We start from the raw sequence: 14,877 nt of genomic DNA on the forward strand, positions 1-14,877 counted from the left end.
CAACAGCAAGTGGCTCAATTAACAGACCAACTTGCTTTGCTGCAGGCTCATGCAGCTCCTCCTCCCCCTCCCCATCGGAAATGCCTGGTGGCTGTGCCAGATAAGTTTTCTGGGCAGCCTGAGATGTTCCCGGCTTTCATGGGACAGTGCCAGTTATTTGTGGCTATGAGGCCAGAGGATTTCCCAGATGACCGGGCTTGGGTGGGGTTTGTGATAAGCCTCCTTTCTGGCTCAGCCGCCAGATGGGCCACACCTTTGTTGCTCAAGAACAGCCCGTTATTAACTAATTACCAGGGTTTTTGGCAACACATGCGCCACATGTATGAAGACCCCATATGAGTGCAGATGGCAGCCAGGTGCCTTAAGGACCTTCGCCAAGGGAGGCGCCCCCTGCAAGAGTTTATTTCTGAATTTCGGCTTTTATGCCTGGACTCCAACTGGAATGACGCAGCGTTAATGGATGCCTTCCAGGATGCCCTGTCAGATGAGCTGCAGGACGAGTTAGTTCGAGTGGACCCGGACCCGACCCTCGATGCTCTGGTGGTGCAATGCTTGCGCATCGACACACATCTCCAACGGCGAAAGAACAGTTGCACCATCCAGGAGCAGCCATCCGCATCTGTACCGCAGCGCCCTGTGCTAACAGCGCCCTGGGTCACCCAACGTGTGGTGGAAATGGCCGAGGAACCAATGGAGTTAGGAGCGGTCAGACCTCGCCTGACGGCTCAGGAGCAAACGCGGAGATGCCAAGGGGGTTTGTGCTTGTATTGTGGGGGGGGCAGGACATTTCGCTAATTTTTGTCCTCTAAAGCGAGGTGGACCACTCAAGCCTGTGCCTGAATCTTGGCGTGATCAGTTGGGAAACGGGGCAGGCCCGACCTGGGGAAAACCCTAGGCCGGGCACATATCAAACACCTGCCTGAATTAGAGGCGATTGACTCTGGGCTCCCTCAGCATCTGATTTTGGACACTCGGATTTTCTTGGCTAACCAGTCGGAAGGGATTCCAGAGAATGCACTGGTGGACTCGGGGGCCATGATTAACTTTATGGACCAGGCCTTTGTGGTTCATTTTGATGTCCCCTTGGTTCCAGTAGCACCTCTGATGAGGGTCGAGACTATTGATGGGCGGGAACTTGTTGCAGGACCCATTAAATTTGCCACCCAGCCTTTGTGCCTAGTCATTGGAGAACATGAGGAGGCGATCCGCTTTTATGTCACCGCGGACCTCCATTTCCCATTAGTCCTCAGCATGGCTTGGCTTAGGATTCATGATCCTCAGGTGGCATGGTCACGGAACGCCATTTCTTTTCCAAGTCTGCAGTGCATGGACCACTTCCGCCACACCTGTGCTGGCCAGGACATCACCACCTCTGCCATCTCCATACCTCCTGAACTGACGGACTTCACGGATGTGTTCAGTGAGAAGGAGGCGGACCGGTTACCCCCGCATCGGCCCTATGATTGCCCAGTGGACCTTCTACCCAATGTACCACTACCAAAGGGACGTTTGTACTCCATGTCCGAGTCCGAGCTGGCCACACTACGGGACGTTTTGGACAAAAACTTGGCTCGAGGGTTCATCCGGCCTTCGTCGTCCCCTCTCTCAGCCCCAGTCCTCTTTGTCAAGAAAAAAATGGGAGACTTACATTTGTGAAGTGGTTACCGTCGACTAAACGCCATCACGGTGCAGAATAGCTACCCTTTGCCGCTCATTCCGGAGTTGTTGGAGAGGTTGAGGGAGGCCACTATCTTCACCAAGCTCGATCTTCGAGGGGCCTATAACCTGGTGCGGATGTGGGAGGGGGACGAATGGAAGACAGCATTTGGCACCCAATACGGCTATTTTGAGTACACTGTGATGCTATTTGGGTTGACCAATGCCCCCGCAGTCTTCCAGCACCTGATGAATGATGTGTTTTGGGATATGTTAGATCGGTTTGTGGTGGTGTACCTGAACGATATTCTGATCTATTCCGGGTCCAGGGACTGCCACCTTCAAAACGTTCGTCTGGTCTTGCAACGCCTTCGGGAGTACCAACTTTATGTGAAGCTGGAGAAATGTTTATTCTTCCAGACTTCCATTGAGTTCCTTGGGCACATCATCTCTCCCAAAGGTATCGCCATGGACCCGCGTAAGGTGGGGGCCTTATGTAGTTTTGAACCCCCTCGTGGCATGAAGGACATTCAACACCTATTGGGGTTTGCTAACTGTTACCGGACCTTCATCCCGGGTTTTGCCAAGTTGACAGGTCCAATAACTCAGCTCCTTCGAAAGAAGGTCCCGTTCCAGTGGGGCCCCCCACAGCAACAGGCTTTTGAGGCCCTCAAGAATGCTTTCGTTGCAGAACCCGTCCTGAGGCACCCTGATCCGCATCATCCTTTTGTGGTGGAGATGGATGCATCCAACGTGGCTATTGGGGTGGTGCTGTTGCAAGCCCTGGTGGATAGAATCACTCTTTTTCCCTGCGCTTATTATTCCCGGAAACTCACTCCTTCCGAACGCAATTACACCATCTGGGAAAAAGAGTTGCTGGCTATCAAGGCTGTGTTTGAGGCTTGGTGACATCATCTCGAGGGGGCCCGATACAAGGTGGAGGTCCGGATGGACCATCGGAATTTAGAACATTTGTCAACAGCGAGAAAGTTGAACCAGCGGCAGATCCAGTAGTTATTTTTTGCCCAGTTCAATTTTTCTGTGACCTATATCCCCAGTGGTCACAATCAGAGGGCAGATGCCCTGTCCCGCAAACCCGAGTACCTTTGCCCCGAGAACCCCCTTCCTCTGTGGATGGTGCTGCCAGCAGAATCCTTGCCCGCAGTCCAGGAACCGCTGGACTTGCAGACTCAGGTGCGAGAGGTGCAGCGCCTAGACGCTTGGTCACAGCAGAGGATGGGGGAGATTGGACCCAAATCCCCATGGACTTTGGAGGAGGGCTTACTCAAGCATCGGGGCTGGTTGTACGTACCCACGGGGCCACTTCGAGCCCTTATTATGACTCAGTGTCATGACAACCCTGCAGCCGGCCATTTTGGGTTTTTTAAAGACCCTCCATCTTGTAATGCGGACTTTTTGGTGGCCTCGCCTATGTCACGTCCTGTGTACCGTGCAGGCAAGCGAAAGCCGCGACGGGTGCACCTCCTGGTCTCCTCCAACCTCTGCCGACTCCAGAAAGACCATGGGGAGCGATTTCCATGGACTTCTTGACTCATTTACCATCATCCTTGGGATTTACGACTGTGCTTGTGGTGGTTGACATGTTGACAAAAATGGCCCACTTCATTCCGTGTCATAAATTGCCATCGGGCCGTACAACTGCCCGTTTGTTCTTGCAGCATGTTTTTCATCTCCATGGTCTGCCAGACAGGGTAGTTTCTGACCGCGGTGTACAATTTACAGCCCAATTTTGGAAAAACCTGATGACCGCGTTACAGGTGCAGGTGTGCTTGTCATCGGCGCACCATCCAGAAACTGATGGTGGGATGGAGAAGGTCATTGGCATTCTCGAGCAATATTTGCGTTGTTTTGTAAACCAACGGCAGAACAACTGGGTTGATTATCTCCCTCTGGCGGAGTTTGCATTCAACAACTCCCACCACACCTCCACCCAAATGACACCATTTTATGCTAATGTGGGGTACCATCCGCGGTTCTTTCCGTTGACACTATTAGATTCCCCTGTTACCGAGACTCAGGAATTCCTTTCGGAACTACACTCAGTTCAGCAGTTAGTTACTATACCTGAATAGTACTATAGTATACCCGAACAAAGCTGAATACTATACATACATACATACATACATACATACATACATACATATATATGTATGTATGTATGTATGTATGTATGTATGTATGTATGTATGTATAGTATTCAGCTTTGTTCGGGTATTTTCCCATGTCATTATAGTTGTGCTTTTTTAAAGTTGTAGCAACATTTTGGCAGAATCTCATCTGCCATCATCAGGCTTCTGTATTGTGTTCATCTGGGAAAATACCCGAACAAAGCTGAATACCATACATGTAAGTACCCGTGAAAATTTAAGAAAACATGTGTGTGTGTGTGTGTGTGTGTGTGTGTGTGTGTGTGTATTTGTAGATTTTCACAGGTACAGGCATGTAGGTTTTGGCGTGTTCTGGTCTCTTTTCCCGTGTAAGATTGAGAGTATCTTGGCGATGTTTTGACGAGGTCCCACTCGCCATCTTCAGGCTGGTGCTTTCGGCTTCGTGCTTCTGCGAGCAAAGCGTAATCGGAGCTGCCATCTCTCTATAAATACTGGTGGGGAGGTGTGGTGTGCTGGCTCTATTGTAAGCGGGCTGGTTGGCTATGTTGTTATTTTTTGATTGGTTGATGGAGTCGATGTTTGCAGATTGGTTTGCTTTTTCGTAAGAACCTGTGTGGCTGAGGTACTGGCTGTGTGTCTTTCAGCCTCCTGGGTTGTAACGACCTGGGTAATGGGCTGTGTGATGACCTTCTGAGTTCTATTGTTGTAACATCCTGGGTCTTGTGCTGTAATCTCCTGGGTCGTTGGCTGTGTTGCAATATCTTGAGGTTTGAGATGCTACCCATATGACCCCTCAAAGAATAAATTTTCATTGAATTTCTCATCCAATCCCATTCTGAAATTAGACAAGAAACAATGGATGGAAACATCAAGGAGAGAAACAGCCTTGATTAGCTTAGAGAGGGCTGTAAAGCACTGTGAAGTGGTATATAAGTCTAAATGCTATTGCTAAATGCTATCTGTTATATGTTTTTCTCATGATGGGCTAGATCCCAGGCAAGATACAAAACTCAAAGTAAACCGCTCCAAACTCGACTGCAGAAAATACGACTTCAGCAACAGTGGTCAATGCCTGGAACTGACTACCTGATTCTCTTGTTACATCCTCAAACCCCAAAACTTTAACCTTAAACTGTCTACCGTGGACCTCACTCCATTCCTCAGAGGTCTGTAAGGGGGCATGCATAAGCGCACCAGCATGCCTAACATCCCTGTCCTACTGTTCCCATGTATTTGTACTCAATTATTATATGTATACTTATGTATACTTATACATGTTTATATGTTATGTTCATACTTATACTAGTTTTCTCATACATGCTTGACAAGCTAAACTAAATAAACAAAACAAATCACCTTCTCAGAAAATGGTACACCAGGAGGCCCTTAGACTGTCATGTCATTGTGCCAAATGCAAGCTGCCGTCTTTCATCTCTGCTTCCCTTTGAAAGTAATCATATTGTATCACATTGGGTCATGAGGAGCTTGATTTATTGAAGCCCATTCGTGAGACACCAAATCATTTTGGTCAAACAGCCTGCATTTCACAGCTTTCGGCTTTATCCCATTAAATTTTCAACGCTGTAATACGCAATTATGTGTATACTCAAAGTTAAGATATTATTTTCGATGTAGGCAAAAAGGAAGTATAAATTTCTCCCATTTAATTTGTAATATATCCAGGTTTGACAGTACTAATTTGCACTGCAAAGTAATTTGGACATCAGAAGCATATGTCAACATGAAAAGTAACTGCAGCTCGGACTCTGGGGAGCCGGGCTTAAATCTGTCTAGTTGCAGATACAGCTGATGTGCTCACCTTCATTTTTGACCCAATAATGATAATTTATGAAACCTGCGCTTTTCTTCTCCTGACAATTTGCTCCACTCAGGGAGCAAAGAAATAGGTAAAATCCTTCTTTATTACTATTTTTCTCCTCTGGATTTCTTAGCGAAAGGGGAAGTGTCCTGATGAAGCATTTGATTCTCTTATTGTACTTAACTTCCTTGGTTTACCCCAGGGGTGTCAAACTCAAAGCCCTTGGACTGCATCCCACGGGGTGCTTAGACCTGGTCCTCAGGGCTGCCCTGGAAACAGCAAAGGACCAGCTTGCAGGGCCTCTGCCAGTGAAAATGGAGCTAGGGAGGGCTGCTGCATGCAGCCCTTCCGAGTTCTGTTTTCACTGGCAGAGGGTTGCAGGTGGCTGTCACAGCCAAAAACAGAACTCGGGAGCCCGTTTTTGCTGGCAGAGGACTTGGGTTTCCACAGGCGCCCCCATTATGAATGACTTCGAGCTGGCCATGCCCACCCCACTCAAACGCAACTCTGATGCGGCCCTCAGTGAAATTGAGTTTGACAGCCCTGCTTTACCCTTAGGAAATAAGACGTAACATATCTGGAATTGTTGATTGGATTTGGTTTCCAGATTTTTTGCTGGGCAGCTGAGAAGCTGAGGTTGAAGGAAGGTCCTGAGCTCCATGTCAGAATGTGGGATGCAGGATATGGATTTTCCTCTTTTTTTTGAGTTGTTACAAACTGTGATTTCCAGCCCTCCATTGGGATCTAGAACCATACTTTGCCAATGGTTCTAAATCAGGAGGTGTGACATCATAAATTGAGTCTGTATATATGTGTGTGAATGCACACTTCCATACAAAGTACAACCCACGTGCATGGATTTCTTTATCGTACTACCTTCAGCTCCCTTCCAAAGCTGAGGTCCACCTCTACTGTCTTCCTGTGCATTTTGGGGGTTGGAGCAACCCCCTTCATTGCATCTTAGGCAATGAACGTCTGTGGAAATTCTCTGTCATCCAGGTCATGGTTGTCCCAAAGGTGCTTTTACAAACAACAACTAGTCTTTTGTTTTGTTTTGTTTTTTTCTTTGAAAATGTTTCACTTCTCATCCAAGAAGCAGCTTCCTGGATGAGAAGCAAAAGATTTTCAAGGGGAATTCCCCTCTCCCCCAAGAAAGTCTAGTTACCTTTTGGAAAAGCACCTTTAGGTCAGTGAAATGTGCTACATTCCTGGCATGGAAGCTAAAGGGCCCATCCCATCTCCTTCCATCTCTACCTGTCATTTTTACTGAAATTTTTAAGGTAAGCTTCAGGTTGTGCAGAGGACAAGACCAAACGATTCACGTGGTATGTGATTGCCACCTCTGTTGCATTTTTCTCCAATGAAAATCCGGTCCCAGATTCCTTCCTTTCCCACTTTCAAAGCATTTGCCTTAAATTGATGCTTAACGGCTATAATATATCGAATAAGGAATTGACCTCCCCCTGAATAGGACAAAGCAATTCAGTCCCAATATGATGGTCAGATCGGGGTGAAAGTAAAATGACTCTAATTTTCAATGGAGCTGCAGAGAATTTTTGTGATCTGGATAACAAGGCCTGGCCTGTAAACCTACAGGGGAATAACAAGTATAATGTAGTTTTAAAAGTAGTTCGTACAACCACAATAATTTCAGACCAATTGAGACTTTTCTGTGCAAAGAAATTCATTGAAAAATAAACTACAGGTATTCCTTGACTTATAACAGTTCATTTCGTGATCATTCTAAATTACAAGGCCACTGAAAAAAGAGACTTACGACTGTTTCCTACACTTACAATTGTTGGAGCATCCTAGTGGTGGGATTCAAATGGTGTTACTACCAGTTCGGTGACACAGTGCAGTGACTCACTTAACACTTGTGGCAAAACAGGTCATAAAATGGGGCAACATTTGCTTCACTGCCTTGCTTAGCAACAGAAGTTTTGGGTTCAGTTTTGCAGTCATAAGCTGAGGACTACCTGTAGTAGTAGCTTAAGATTTCTAGTTGCTTGTGTACTAAGCTTCTGTTGAAACAGAGAAGAAGCAAAGTTGAGCACTAATGGCTCACATCTTCCAGTTGGCAAACCATATAAGATGTGGCAGTGTGACCAAATGTTCCAATATCTCTGAGAGGTTGTTCAGTGGGTATTGAATACTCTAATAAGGGAGTGAAGCCAAGGAATGTAGGCTTCACTCAGGTCCGCCATTCCGGCGGGAAAATAGTTGAATCTCATTGGTTGAGCCATCTGACAGCTCCCTATAAAAGGGAGAGCTGTCAGACAGACAAGTTGCTGGGTTGTACTCAGTGGTGGGATTCAAAGGATTTTACTACCAATCTCTTCTTCTTGAAGTTCTCAAGTGATGGCGCTCCCACAACTTCTGAGGGCAAGCTGTTCCATTGGTTGTTTGTTCTCACCAGTTCTGTGGGTGTGGCTTGGTGGGCATGGCAGGGAAGGATACTGTAAAATCCCCATTCCCTCCCTACTCCAGGGGGAAGGTTACTGCAAAATCCCATTCCTTCCCCACCCCACTAACCCGCTTTCCAGCTCCATTCTCCTGTGCAGGGCAACAAAAGAAGACTCAGCCGATCATCTGGCACTTGGGAGGCAGAGAATAGGTGGGGGCGGGGCCAGTCAGAGGTGGTGTTTGCCGATTCTCCGAACTACTCAAAAATTCTGCTATCGGTTCTCCAGAACTGGTCAGAACCTGCTGAATATCACCTCTAGTTGTACTGATCTACTGAATAAAGAGCTGTTTTGACCTGTTTTCCTTCTTTTCTCTCCATAGTCTCCCAACGTTCATAACTACCCAGATATGGAAGCTGTGCCCCTCTTGCTGAACACCATGAAGACAGAGCCAGAAGAAGACGCCTTGTGCACGGATCATTTCCAGACGCAGACAGAGCCAGTGGACTTGTCCATCAACAAAGCCCGATCCTCCCCTCTTGCCACCTCGTCTTCACCAGTATCAATCACAGCCTCTGCGTTGTCCCCCTCTTCAACCTCAACGTCTTCTAGTCGGCCAGCTTCGTCCCCAACGGTCATAACCTCAGTGGCATCGGCAACATCGGCCCCATCGGTATTAACTCCAGGTCCTCTTGTGGCATCTGCCTCTGGTGTTGGAGGGCAACAATTTTTGCACATAATCCACCCGGTTCCACCTTCGAGCCCCATGAACCTACAGACCAACAAAATGAGTCATGTCCACCGGATTCCTGTGGTGGTGCAGTCGGTACCGGTGGTCTACACTGCGGTGAGATCACCAGGGAATGTCAACAACACTATAGTAGTACCACTACTAGAGGATGGGAGAAGTCATGTCAAAGGTAAGAAGAACTCTTACAAAATAAGAGCAGCACAATGAAAGAATGCTTCCTGAATCATTCCGATTCAATCATCATTTGAAAACTAGCCTAAGAGTCTTCTTCTTCTTCTATGTCTAAATCACACTTTAAACTGCGATAATGAAGCCACCTTCTTGGCTTTGTTGCTGGCTCAAAATAAATCATTTATCACTACATGTTTCTTAGGGGTGTGATTCAACCAGTGTAATAACTGGTTTGGTGAGCGTGTGCATGCTTTGCGCGCACGCAGAGCGTTTGCTAGTGACCTTCTCCAGCAATCTCTGTGTTAAACAGCTGATGCATGGCCATCCGTTGTGCCGCAGGAAATCAGCTGAGCTTGAAAACCAGGATATAAAGTACAGACTAGAGCCGGGGTGGGTGGGTGGGCCAAACAGCTGATCGTCAGAGCAAACTGGTTTGTTCACAGCTGATCCTTGGAGATACCAATTCACCTGAACTAGGCCAAACCAGTAGAATTCCACTCCTGATGTTTCTGGAAGTAGCTGACATACCAGCAGATGGGCCGGGCTCCATGTCTCTCCACATTCACATACAGTAGAGTGCTATTATCCACTAAGAACCTCTACTTGAGTATATTGCTTTTATGTTTAGGTATTCCAACTCTCAAACTAGTCAGGGTCCTCTAAGTAGTATAAGGAAGGTTGATCTTCAGCTATATCCTCCCTTAATGTTATTCCTTGCTCGATTGTCTCCTTCCTCCATTTTTTAGTTCAATTTTGTTCTTGATTCTCAGTTTTGTTCACCAACCAAAGACGAATGTGTATTAATTGCCTTTTTGGGCCAGTTATTGGAGAGACTAGCTAATGAGCCGCACAGATGATATACCAGAGTATTTATAACTCAATTTCCAAGTGGAACTTTTTGAATTCATGTCCAGCCATTTGCTGTGAATTCCCTCAGTGCCTTAGATAAATTCCTGGCTTGTGCCTTCCTTGCCTCTGCATTGGGGCTAATAGAATTGATTTATCTTACAGATTTGTGGTGAGAATTGTTGTGAGAAAATGTATGTGCATGCCTGGTCACAGTGTTGTCTTTAGAAGAAATAAATTGTGATTTGCACTAGTTTCAGAATAGTGGGAGCTCTGCGTAAACTCTCCATGGGGGGAATAAAAGGAGTCCCTGCAAGTTTCACTCTGCTAGTCTTAGACAATTTTAGGGACAGTGTTCATCTCGGTTTCTAGGCCATTGAACCAGCGCTATCTGAAGATATTTCATCAGTCATGTGGCCAACATGATGTGCTGCAGTGCGGAACATGTGATGAAACATGGAGCACTGTCACCTCCCCCCCAAAGTGGTACCTATTTATCTACTTGCATTTACACACTTTCAAACTGTTACCTTGGGAGGAGTTGGGCCGAGGACAGGAACTCGCCCATCGTCTGGCACTTGGGTCTCAAATCCAGGCCACCAGCTTTCCAGTGATAAGTCCGGCATCTTAACCACTGAGCTATCGCACCTTCTCTTGGTTGGAAGAGTAGAGAGGCCTAATGCAAAATGTGTTGGATGCAAGGATAGAAGTATGGCATTTGTACCACAATGTCACTATGCACTTGATGTAGAATGCCCATGGATTATCTTTAAAAATTACCTGGTAGACGGAGGGAATTGTCATCAAATTGGAAAATGGAAATTTAGGCATATTGTGTAAGCAGCAAAAAAAAAGTCAAAATCAAAATGACTTCAACGGATTTGGACATTTGGCCAAATCCAACATGATAACTAATGATGTCAGGTCCTGCACCTGCATAGGAAAACACCAACCAACCGGGAGAAAATGGCATTCTGAGACTGGCTTGGTAGATTCTTGAGCAGGAAGAGTAGAATTGGAGATCTGAACTTATAACCTCCATCTGCTTTAAAAATGCAGAAAGGACCTGTGCATGTATGCAGTCCACCAGATGTCCACCAAATGGTAGGACAAAAATCTGATGGACATTTTATTGAAGATTACTGGTGTGCCACAAAATGGGTGAACCTTGCAGGCATGCTGGTTTTGTGGGTGTGATTCCTGATGTGTCATTCTCAGAGTCATTCTATGTGTCATTCTCAATCACCCTGGTCACCGTTGTCACAAAGGTGCTTTTTTTCTAAAAGGCAACTGGACTTCCTTAGTTTTTTTTTTCTTCTTCTTTGAAAATGGTTTGCTTTTCATTCAAGGAGCTTCTTGGATGAGAAGCAAAACATTTTCAAAGGAAAAACAAACCCAAGGATATCCAACTGCCTTTTGAAAAAAAAAAAACACTTTTGGGTTGCTCTTAGAGGTTTTCTTCCTTGTGCAAAAAATAAACAGAGATATGGGAGTATATTTCCATACATTTCTTTACTTTTTCTCACTGTGAGCACCATCCAGGAGTAGAGAGTAAAGTAATTTCAACCAGGATCTCATGCTATATTTTAATAAAATCCAGCACGCCAAGAAAAAAAGATCTGCTTTAAGAGTATCAGTCAAAAGAAAGTATATGTAACAATCTTGAAGTTGTTTTTCATTTGCCTTCATGTTAATTTTCACCGTGATTATGATTATATACTGCTGTTCTTGCTGTTACTAGCAAGCAGTTGTGTATTTTATAAATGTATTCCCAAATCTTCAGAATTTATTTTCCTTCTCAACAGTGGTGAGATTCAACATTTTTTACTACTGGTTCTGTGGGTGTGGTGGGTGTTGTGTGGCTTGGTGGGTGTGGCAGGGGAAGGATACTGCAAAATCTACATTCCCTCCCCACTCCTGGGGGAAAGTTACTGCAAAATCCCATTCCCTCCCCACTCCACTAACCTGCTTTCCAGCTCCGTTCTCCTGTGCAGGGCAACCAAAGAAGACCCCGCCAATCAGCTGGGACTCAGGAGGCAGAGAATAGATGGCCAGTCAGAAGTGGTATTTGCCGGTTCTCCAAACTACTCAAAATTTCTGCTACCGGTTCTCCAGAACTGGTCAGAACCTGCTGAATACCACCTCTGCTTCTCAACTCCTGGCCCTCTTTGGGAAGTGCAGCTTTACAATGCACAAAGATTATTTGAATTCCTTCTGGTCTCTGGACATATAATCCTGACTTTATAACAGGCAGTGGAAGATTTGTGTCGAGAACACCGGTGCGCTGTGACTGTGACATCCCATTAGAATTTGTCCAAAATTATCCCATGCACTGCAGGAAGACACAAATCTCCATTTTCTTAGTTCCTCCCAATGTTGTATCCTGTCGGCCACCGGCCCCTCCAGCAGTTGAATCAGAAGAGAAGGAGGAGGCCTGGGAATCAGGGTGAGCATCAAGGCAACCTGAGAGCTCCGAGGGGGAAGAGAGAATGGAGCTGGCAGAGAGAGAGAGAGAGAGAGAGAGAGGAGAGAGAGAGAGAGTCAGAGGCGGAGCCTGGACCATCCATCAGCCCTCAGATGGAGAGTCAACAGCTCCCAGGTCTGGAGGTGGTTGATGAAGAAGAGGAGGAACAGCTGGGTCCAGGGCCTGATGCGCAGATGCACAGAAGGCAGAGGAGAGGAGAGCAGTGGAAATCTATGGGCTGAACCTTGGGATGGAAGAGCCACCCCTGCTAGCGAAGCCCCACCTTAGCTCTGGGGATAAAAGGCAGAGATGAATATATGTGGCAGACAACTCTTCATCTCCTGGCCGGCCAGACTTGTTAGCCCGTGAGAGAAACTTTTTATCAGGTCTGCCAGCATTCCTAATAAAGAAATTTTTGGAGTTCACATCAGAGGGTTTGTCATGTTTGGGGAGCTGGGTCAGAACATCCAAGTGAAAAAGATCTGATCACAGGCATGTCTCTTAAAGACCAGTGTTTACCTCTTAAAGATCCTCTGAAATTTTATTTTTCCCCAGGATAAATTTTACGTTCCGCCTGCCATCCACAGATACTCAATTTATATTGAGAACTTGGCTAATCTTTCATCTACTGTACCCTTGTTAGACACCTATATGAGCTTCTCACAAGGGGACAGAAATATAACCAGCACAATCATGTTCTCCTTGTGTGCACTTGATACATTGGGAACTCTTTTGAGGCAGATCATATATTTGGGCTAAAGACTTATTTCCGTATAAAATGTTTGGGTGCAGTGATCCCTATTGGCCCAGATGGCATGATGTCACAGAATGTTTACTAATCACTCACTTTTAGTGGGGATATTCACAAAGCCCAGCTTTGAAAACTGGGAGTGACGTCAGCTGAGAAAATATCGCCAGGTTTTGCAAGACATTTTCAGCACAGCCTTGACTGAAAAGCTGCACGTTGAGCCCTTACATCGTGCGCTGCTCAAAGTTGTGATTGCTTTTCTTCCCTCTGGCTTTGCTTTATGTTCCAGGGTGAATCGGTTATAAATTAGATACTTGATGTGATTTAGGTCTTGACACTCTCAAGAATTCAGCTTCCTGTAAATAAGTGTGAATTTAGCAGTATTCCACTCAAAATGAAAAAAGGGCTTCAGATTTTTGTGGAGTAAAAAATGATCTCCATAGATGAGTGTTTGAATTATGTGTAGGTTATCTTCTTTTTTTTTTCTTCCTATGGGTCTTTATGGCTGATAGGAACCCATGACACCCACAGACAAGGTCTTGGTGCAGAGGTACTGCAAACACAACCTGATGGAGAGAAGGATACTGATGATCTCGAGAACTTCAGAAAGCTAAGATGGAAAGTGACAAAATGTAAGCCTGAGAGCTGGAACCCATTTTTCAGAGGCTGCACCAGAGAATATTCTTAAGCTGCAATGTCCTGTTAAATCTCCATAAAGGCCTGAAAACTGGAGTATGTGTAATCTTGCTATAAATTGTAATAAAAATTACTCGGTAGACATGGTATTATGGCCATTAAGTTCATGGCCATTTGCTGCTGTGTACATAAAGTTTTATGGAATAAATTGAGCACTTTTTTTCTCCCCACTCAGAAGCAAGCTGCTTTTAATTTAAACTTTGATTGGTAATCATCAAGTATTTTCCTAAGAGCAAGTCCATTCATCATGACGTTCTGTAGAAAAAGAAGGGAAGGAAAGAAGGGAAGAAGAGGGAAAAAAGCTCTGGATATTTTCTCCATGCCTAAAGAAAAGTTGCACATATTTTTTTAGCTATAAGAAGATTTTGCTTGGGTGTCTCCAAAGCACTTGATCTATCACAGGTATATTAGTTGGAGCTCAGTATAGTATCTATTCTCACTGGATTTAGTCGAGATACTTTGTCTTTCCTTGTAGATATTTTAAGGAAATGTTTGTCTGTTTATTATGATCTTAATCTGTTCTGCTCCTCGGGGACCCCTGGCAGTATGAGTTACAAAGAACATTAATTTCATCCTTTTTTCTCCATTATCCCTCTGAGCCTAGCAATGAAATTCTGCCTTTATTTTATTGGAGCAAAAAAAATGGAATTAGATCAAGAAAAACTGTTGGTAGTTTTCTGTTCTGTACTAAGGTAATGGATTAACTTCCAGAAAATATCCAAACTTAATTTAAATGTAGTGACCTGTGCATTATGGAGAAGTTGGATATATAATTTGGATGCATCGAATATATTAAGATGCTGATTAAATTAAAGAGTAGAGGGAGAAGGAGTCACTAGCAACATATATAAATAATATATATATATAAAGTCAAAGCACTCCCACAATCTATCCAGTATTCTTCTGCTGAGTTGCAAGTATCTGTCTATTTTCTAAGTATTTTGGTTACTTTAAGCTCATATTTTAATTTAGGTGCCCCTTATAAATGTCTCAAGAATCTCAGGGTTGTAAACCCCTACCCTGCAGAGGGACTGCACGCATTCCCCAGGGCTCCATTTTCACTGGCAAAGGGCTAGCAAAACAAACTAAAAACAAAACAAGAGGAGAAACGTTTCCCCTTTTGCCTTTGAGCATGCAAGAAGGGACAGGAAAGGAGAAAAGGAAAGAAAAAGAAAAAGATGGGAAGATGGGA

The 14,877-nt window shown here is 45.1% G+C and overlaps 1 protein-coding gene across 1 annotated transcript in view; it reads left to right on the plus strand.

Moving 5' to 3' along the window:
- Nucleotides 1-14,877, plus strand: part of KLF12 (KLF transcription factor 12) — a 233,940-nt gene that overhangs the window by 127,614 nt on the left and 91,449 nt on the right. Inside the window, exon 4 of the mRNA XM_087967505.1 lies at nt 8,392-8,929. Within this exon, the coding sequence (XP_087823631.1) occupies nt 8,392-8,929 (538 nt within the window). The remainder of the gene's footprint in view (nt 1-8,391; nt 8,930-14,877) is intronic.

This window comes from Notechis scutatus, chromosome 5, assembly GCF_049901735.1.
Source record: "Notechis scutatus isolate UNSWTSFEM ecotype Mainland chromosome 5, rNotScu1.2, whole genome shotgun sequence".
Lineage (NCBI taxonomy): Eukaryota > Metazoa > Chordata > Lepidosauria > Squamata > Elapidae > Notechis > Notechis scutatus.